The sequence below is a fragment of the Trichomycterus rosablanca genome, chromosome 19, assembly GCF_030014385.1.
Source record: "Trichomycterus rosablanca isolate fTriRos1 chromosome 19, fTriRos1.hap1, whole genome shotgun sequence".
Classification (NCBI taxonomy): domain Eukaryota; kingdom Metazoa; phylum Chordata; class Actinopteri; order Siluriformes; family Trichomycteridae; genus Trichomycterus; species Trichomycterus rosablanca.
Genome location: NC_086006.1, coordinates 1,405,307 through 1,414,050, shown reverse-complemented (window position 1 = coordinate 1,414,050; position 8,744 = coordinate 1,405,307). Strand labels below are relative to the sequence as shown.

At 43.2% G+C, this 8,744-nt stretch overlaps 1 protein-coding gene across 1 annotated transcript; it reads right to left on the bottom strand.

Annotated features, from left to right (window-relative positions):
- Positions 1-1,159: 1,159 nt before the first annotated feature.
- arl6ip5b (ADP-ribosylation factor-like 6 interacting protein 5b) lies at positions 1,160-7,804 on the bottom strand. The gene is made up of 3 exons (XM_063015412.1): positions 7,603-7,804; positions 5,942-6,159; positions 1,160-4,240 (listed from the first exon to the last, which is right to left on the bottom strand). Exons 1-3 carry the CDS (start codon positions 7,791-7,793, stop codon positions 4,065-4,067), a joined length of 585 nt encoding a protein of 194 aa, XP_062871482.1. The 5' UTR covers positions 7,794-7,804; the 3' UTR covers positions 1,160-4,064.
- Positions 7,805-8,744: the final 940 nt, after the last annotated feature.

Genomic DNA, 8,744 nt, shown 5'->3' with positions numbered 1-8,744 from the left:
CATTGGAAGTGTAACGAGTTAAAATAAAATTTTAATGTGTTTATTAGCACAGGGCAACTGTTACAAAACCAAATAATCACCCTGATCAGGGCACCACACACTTCACCCATCAGCTGCTGACAACCACAGAACCATAAACATTTTACAGCAGATAGTCCCAGCTTTTACATGTCTGAACATCGTGCCACACAAAAACTGGGCATTTATTGCCATATCTACATCCTGGTTAGGCTTGCAGTGAGTACGGTACCACCATGTAAACACTAAGCAGAAATACACCCCGATCAGGGCACCACACACTTCACCCACAGAACAATGAACATTTAGAGCATCCTGTCCTAACATTTGCATGTCTAAACACTGGGCATTTATGGTCTGTTATCTTGGTTAGGCTTGCAGTGGTACAGTGCCACCATGAAATACACCCTGATTATGGCAATCTATTGCTGGGCAATGCCAAAGTGAACTGGGGGTCTGTCTCTCCTAAATAATACTGATTAATACTTGACCCCTTGCTTAATTAGCTAATATATGAAGTATATAAAGTTGACCCCCCAATTGTCACTGTATAATTCACACTGACTAAAATGTAGGGGGAATTAAAGGCATCCAAATGGGTATACAACACCAAAAAGATTTATATCCATTACTAAAGTTTACTAGTTTATCTTCTTTTAACTGATTTTTTGTAAAGTGGACAGTATGGGTGTGTACATATTTTCTTAATATAACTATAAATTTAATTAGCTGGTAAGCGTTAATCAAATGCCTTATAAAATACGTCCAAGAGAAGCACCATAAATAAACACTTATTAAAAGCCAATACTACCAGCAAAATGGGTGATCTTTGTAAATTTACACTATAGTGGTAAAAGCTGAAATAAATTATATATACAATTTTAACTCCTTGACCTTCTCACCTGGTTTGATCATTTTTACAAAAAATTGCAAATCCTTGGGCAGAAAGACGATCTTAAGTGCAATACTTAAAAAGCTCTATTAAAAATGTATAAAACATGGGTACCTGACCTCACAGGTGTTATTTTAACTGAATAGGCCTAAATCCTGTGAAAAGCCTCACCCAAAGAGAACATGCTGAATGGGCTGTCCAACAAGCTCACTGTAAGGTGTTCAGCTTATATTCAAAAATAAATGCAGATTTCCAGTCAGAAGCTTTTATTAAATGTGCATCTGGAAGGTACCGATGTACAAGAACCATCTTAATTCTGCTACAGTACCATCATTACTCATGCGTTCATTCTCACGTCAAAGAAAACAAACCATCCACCAGCAAACCTGTTTAGATGCACAGATGCGACAACGCAGTTTAAACACAGCAGATGAATATTAATGAAGCGCAATAATGTAATAAAAAAATGAACACAGCCTTTACGTTTTCTCCATTGCATAGTTACAGTTAAGAGCTTCCCAAATCCGTTTCTGCACAATGATTATCACAAAACAACCAGATTTATTACATTTAGAAGTTTTAAGTACACAGACTCTCCTAATCACACATGAGCAACATCAACAAGGTCTGTAAGAGCGGTAAAGCAGGTCAGCAGGCCTCCATTCTGCTGCTCACACGACGTTAGTAACAGCTGAAGATAAGAACCCCAACCCTCCCATCAAAATAATGAAGGTGACAGATTACCCCAGAGCATCACAACCTCAAATAGGTATCTGGTGCCGCTCACGCATGATCAATATTTATTGTTTCGGGTTTCACACCGTCTCAGCCTGGTTTGGGTGGCAGGCAACAAAAAAGATGGATTGATTAAATGTCTATAAACTAATGAAAAGCCAGAATGTGCAACCAGACAGGAGTAATATGACATTTCCTCCCACCCACCGTGTAAAACTCATCTTATTTAAATAAAGCCATAGTGTACAATAATAATAATAATGACACCATGTAGAAATACATTTTTCTGAAAAGAAGTGATGATAAACAGGGTCAATTTTAATGACCACAAGGTTGAGAGTTGAGCAAAACACCTTCATTCTAAAACAGCGCAGCTCTAAACTCTGTATTTCTGGATCTAAATAAAAAAAAAAAGTTATACATACAAGATAAAATGTATAAATACTCTAACAAACAGAGAATTTAATTCAAATCAATTCAATTTAAATTTTCCAGTTTTTTTGTAATCATGCCACTGAATGCGTTCCAACATGCAGCGCGAAAATGTGCAGAACGTCAAAACGACACAAATTTATTCCTATGATTCAGCAAATTCATTCTTTGGATCGACAACAACAAAAACGGGAGTGTTTTAAAGTGCTTCTTTAGTTTTTTAACTCTGGTACTTCATTCGATACCTGATTGTTCTGACACTTACATAAACACATTCTATTCTATCGTAGTGCAGAGATGAAGGTGCACTCAGCTGCACTCGTGGACGTTTTCGGAATCCGTCAGAAAACGCGTTAACGTGCGTCACCATGTGTTTTTAAAACTTGCTAGGGTTGCACGGTGCTTGGTGGTGCAGTGGCTCACTACTGCTGGGATCTGCTGATCCAGGGTTCGAATCTCTGCAGTGCTATCGGCCAGTCAGGTGTTAGAATGTCATAATGGTGAAGGGGGGTGGCTGAAACAGCCTAGTCACTAGTCATTACTCATTGGGAGGCGCTCCTGACCTGTCAGTGCACTGAGGTTCGAGTCTAAGTAGCACTCTTAACAGCTATCAGGAGAAGCACTTGACAGTGCGCTCTCAGTGCAGGTCCCAAGCCCAGATTTAAAAGGAGGGTCACGTCAGGAACGGCGTCCAAAGCTGTGGCGACTGCTAAAATACAGGAGCAGCTGACAGAACTGAATATTTTGGATGTCAGCGGTCATGTGACAATAAATGACAGACGTCAGAATTAAGCTGGCATTTATTTTCCAGTGCAGGTCCCAAGCCCGGATAGAGACAGGAGGGTTGCACCAGGAAGGGCATCTGATGTAAAAACTGTGTCAGATCTGCTGTGGCACCCCCCTAAATCCAGGAGCAGCCGAATACAAACCATTGCAAGCTGTTTGGTATGGACTAACGCTGGCTTACTAATCCATCACGTATTTAATACAGAATGATGCACAGCCAGAGCTTCTCATACGCGTCTGACTTTCCTGAATACTGGCTATATGAACTGAATATGTGCGCTTATATTTGGTTAAATAATACAATAGATAATAGATGGATAGTTTAATCTGTTAACCATTTCATTGTTTTAACTCTCAGATTGATGCAGTTAGGAGGAAAAACTGTTTTGTATTGCTGATAGAACGATTCCGATTGGGAGACGCGTGACTGCGACTTGACCGGAGCCGAGAACGTCCTCGAGAAGTACGGCAGCTGAAAGAAGAGATAACGGAACTGACGGGTAGCTTTAGGTCAGATCTCCCAGCATGCTAAAGTAAGACAGTTTACCACACGTCAGCTAGGAATGAAGAAGAAAAAAGTGCAATACGTCCGGGGGTTTGTAAAACGAGAGAGTGGGACTCGAGTCCTGGAGGGTTACGGATCTGGGGTTCGAATCCAAGTATCGCTCTTAATGGCCTGGCTGTTCAGCCATTCCTCTGGCTGAACAGCCTAGCTATTAGAAGAAGCAGTGTGCTCTCAGTGCAGGTCCCCAGCCCGGATATAATAAGGAGAATTGTCTCAGGAAGGGCATCTGGGGTAAAAACTGTACCAAATCAGGTACACGGACCAGAACGACCCACTGTGGCGACCCCTAAAATACAGGAGCAGCCGACAGAACTAAATATTTTGGATGTCAGAGGTCATGTGACACTAAACGACAGGCGTCAACATAAAGCTGGCATTTATTTTTTGGGTTTTGACACCATGTTTAACACATATGTGTCACTTCACAGGACAGGAGGGGGGATTGATTTCTACCGGTTTGTAGCCCGTAATGTAAATTTCTGTACATAATGCAGATATGAGTCACGCTGCAGTCCTCCAGGACTCGAGTGGAAAACACTGCTAAATATACTGTATATATATATTTTCAAAATAAAAAAGCATTTGCATTGTATTGTAAGTGTGCCGTGTGTGTGTGGAGGAGAAACATGAGCGTGCTCAGTCCTTCAGCTTGCTCTCGATGAAATCCTGGATCTTGTTGACCTTCTCCTCCTGCTGGTCCAGCAGGTCCAGGATCAGGCCCATGGGTGTCTTCTTCAGCCCCACGCCCTCGATCTTATTCTCCAGCTTGTTCTTCATGCTGCGCAGGCGCAGGGAGGCGTGCACCAGGATCACTGGATCAGAAACACACACACACACACACACACACGAGTCAACATTTATTTATTTATTAGGTTATTTTGGTTCCGTTCATGACGGGACGGGTCGTTACTGCTTACACAAGATGTCAAACGCAATCATGGACAGTTTTGTATCTTCAGTTCACTGTGGGAGGACACCGGAGCTCCCGGAGGAAACCCACAGACACGGGGAGAACATGCAAACTTCGCACTGGGAATCCTGTGAATCAAACCCAGGACCATCGCCTCTGTAGTGAGATGACTGTGCTACCCACTGTGCCACCCTAAGTATTAGTAAGACAAAACACTAAATACACTGTATGGCCAAAAGTATTTGGACGCCCCATTCTTCTTAAAAGCCACTCGTCTGGGACTCTTCTGTGGGAATTTGTGCCCATTTAGTCAAGAGTTTGCATGGCTGGGCACTGTCCTTGATCCAGAAAGCCTCTATTGATGTTCTAGTTAATTCCAGAGCTGTCAAGTGGGGCTGGGGTCAGGGCTTCATGCTATTTCCTATATATGACACCTGTTAGCAACTGTTGTGAGTAAAACGAATTAATTCAGTAATTAAAAGGGGTGTCCCAATACTTTTGATCATACAACCACAGAGCAGCTTCTTTGTTTATTCATTTTTATTAACCACTGATCAGAAAAGGTTGTTTCCTTCGTGTGCTCCTGTATTTAGGAGTTGCCACAGGTGATTACTCTGCTCACCATATCAGATTTGGCCGTTTCTACCCCGGGGGCCCTTCCTGACACAACCCTCCTGTTTCTATCCGGGCTTGGGACCTGCACTGGGAGAGAGCGCACCCAAAATACAGGAGCAGCCACAAAAACCTCGACCATATAAAGCGCCGAGCTCGAGGGTTTAGTCTAGATCAGGTCGCGCCGAGGTTCTCACCGGGATTGGCCAGCATGTGCTTAGCATGGACAGAAATAGAACTAGAGCATGTTTGCCTTGTTTTAAGAACATAGCAACACACACAGGGCAGTGCCCGTGTTTAGGAATGTGAAACACACACACACACACACACACACACACACACACACACACACACACACACACGGCGTACGGGAAGCGTGACTCATCCTGGGCAAAACTCTCTGAACCTTGTGAGGTTCAACTGAACGTTTCTCTTGTTGTTCTTGTTTACAGGAGAATCTCGTCCATCGAGGTCCAGAGTGTGTGTGTGTGTGTGTGTTTGCAGGTTTCCATGCCAACCAAGATCAACTGATCAGACAGGTGCCGTCACCGGCCACATCTTTTCCCCTGCCAGTGAGAACCTCTCTAAGCTCTTCACATATCATCCATCACTAGTGCAGATACCTGGACCAGACAGCAGGGGGTGCTATTGTACACTTTGAAATTCCATTTCCATCAGCTGCTTTATCCTGGTCAGGGTCTCTGGAGGTCCGGGTCCACCGGGAAACACTGGGCGCAAGGCCTGGCCACCGGAACCCGTAATAAAGTGCTGCGCCAGTCGAGCGCCTGCATTCGTAAAGTGGTAATGAAACCCTCCCTCCCTCAGGCACACACGGGTGTCGGTTGGACACCAGGCCAGGTCGATAGCACAAGCTGGGATTGGAACTCGAGAGCAAATCTCAATCTCAGCGGTGGCTATTGGTACACAAATGCTGAATCATCATTGAATTGAATCATCATGCTGAAGATAAGTGAACGAACGCCGTACTTACACAGCAGGGGGAAGGTGATGCCGAAGATGAAGACCATCACCCCTCCGCACAGAGAGATCAGGAAGTAGCTGACTCCCAGAACAGCCACCACAAACAGAGAGGGACTCTTCTTCTTAAAGTTCTTGACCACGGCCTTGTTCTCTCCAGCCCACACGGACCCCATGAAGACCAGACTGACCACGGCTCCTCCTAATAGCATGCCCAGAGGGTTCAGAAACCTGCAGTGGCAATTATTTAAAAAAATAAAAAAAAAAACACCAAATTTGAATCTTACCAGGGTTAAAAATAGTATAAACCAAACCATACAGCATTTCTGCACGATGTTTCCTCACAACCGAGCCGACACTCCTACATTCCAGGATGATAAATGTAGCCGCATTGAATCAAATGTGTTTGTGACTGGTACATTAAGCAGAATGAAACAATGGGTGATGAATTGTTCCCGGACAGGTTTGCCACAAAAGATTTCACAACATGCTCTCAGACCTAAAGAGAAAAGAGTTGCAGGAGGACCCGAAGGCAAAAGGAACAACAGATACACATCAAATAATGAGCAATTAATTTAGCACAGGTCCTTAAGTACAATACGGTACACTTGGCTACAGAAACAACCACTAAGTGTGAGAACAAAGAGGAGGAAATTTAAAATATTATTTATTCATTTATTAGGATTTTAACGTCATGTTTTACACTTTGGTTACAGTCATGACAGGAACGGTAGTTACTCATCACACAAGATCCATCAGTTCAAGTCTTTAATGTCAATCACAGTCACGGACAATTTTGTATCTCCAATTCACCTCACTTGCACATTTTTGGACTGTGGGAGGAAACCGGAAGTCCCGGAGGAAACCCACACAGACACGAGGAGGACATGCAAACACAGAAAGGACCAGGGAATCGAACCCAGGACCTTCTTGCTGTGAGGCAAAATAAATCGTTTGAACACAAATGCAGCCAAAATAACTGAAGACAGGCTTCTAATCGTAAAACCTTTGGGAATCTAAGACAGTTTGACAGGGAAACGAGCCAAACTTGAACCACAATGCTGCGAAACAGCTACGTCAAAGCTACAAGCTTCAAAAACGCCTGATTAAATTGTAAACAATTAATTAAAACTTGTATTAATAATGTCTTTATTTATGCAAGTCAAAAGACTGTGTGTAAATATAAAGTAAATTAAATAACATTAACTGTTGCCTGACAGCAAGAAGGTCCTGGGTTCGATCTCCAGGCGGGGCGGTCCGGGTCCTTTCTGTGTGGAGTTTGCATGTTCTCCCCGTGTCAGGTTAATTGGAGACACTGTATAAGTGTGTGTCCTGCTATGGACTGGCGGTGTTACTGTGTGCCTTGCGCCCATTGAAAAGCTGGGATAGGCTCCAGCACCCCCCGCGACCCTGATTGGATAAGCGGATAAGAAAATGAATGAATAACATTAAATGGTTTGATTACTTGTTTATGTCACTGTATGAGTATCTGTGACATTAATGTGTGATTATTTTAATACAATATTAGAGTTTAAACTGAACTACTGACCGCAGTATCCTGATATGAATGTGTTGAGAAGATTACTGACATAAATATATAAAAGACTTATTATAAATAAGAGGTAATTTCCTGTGTTTACATTAGCATAGCATAGCACAGCTAACCGAACTCACCCAACTATGAGGAAGACCACCACGGCCACGGCAAAGTAATTGGTCTGGTAGTACAGCAGGTTGCTTATCACCCGGTTGTTCCACTTAGTTAAATCCGCCGTGTCTGGCTTGGCGAATCTATCCGCTCCGGGGAAGAAATCCTGCCAGGGTCTGAAAGGAGCCACTTCCACTCCGGAGCCTGAGGTCGCCATGTCTGCTGATACTGACGGTGCTGAGGGTGAGAGCGGGTGGGTTTATGCATGCGTTATGATAATCTCCCACCCACATTCCGACAAACCCCGCCTCCTGCACTGCGATTGGCTAGTCCGTGGTACTCACACGCAATCTGATTGGACAATCCGGACGCCTGTCACTTGAGGGAAAATTACCGTTGCGGATCAGGGTGCGACACGTGGGCGGGGACGCCTGTCAATCATTAGCAGCGTCAGCCAATCACAAGCGCGTTAATGTTACTTTATTCTGGTCAGGGTCGTGGTGCGTGTGACACTACAGCTTCAATGCACAACGATAAAATTGGGTCTTAGTGAACACGGCACAATTCTTAATGATTTGAATGTGCTAAACATGGAAATGTACTGTAAGTAATTTGCTGTCCACTGTAATCAGAAGGTTGATGGTTCTAGCCCCACCAATGCAAGGCTGCTACTGTTGTGCCTTTGGCTCTTAACCCTCAATCACTTGCATTGTATTCAGTCACAGTTGTAAGTTGCTTTGAATAAAATGATAGATAGATGGATAGATAGATAGATAGATAGATAGATAGATAGATAGATAGATAGATAGATAGATAGATAGATAGATAGATAAGAGTTTTCTTTTACCTCCATTTAACGGATTTCGAGTTTAACGGACAAAATCTGGAAAACCACTAGCTGGCGCAAGTCTCTCTGTTTACATGAGTGAGAGGATTTGTTTTGTCGGGGGTCTCGCTCTGTTCTCGCCTTTTTTCTGTTTTATGCTTCATTTTTTTTTTTGCAAGTTCTAGTGCTTAGTTCTGCACCAGCGCTGCTCCAGTATCCACCAGCGGTGCTTCAGACTCACAATAATAGAAACTCACTATGGGATCACGGCAAAAATAAAACATCTCCACCACCACACAAGGTAAATACAATTTCTTCCCAATTTTAATGTTTATTTACAGG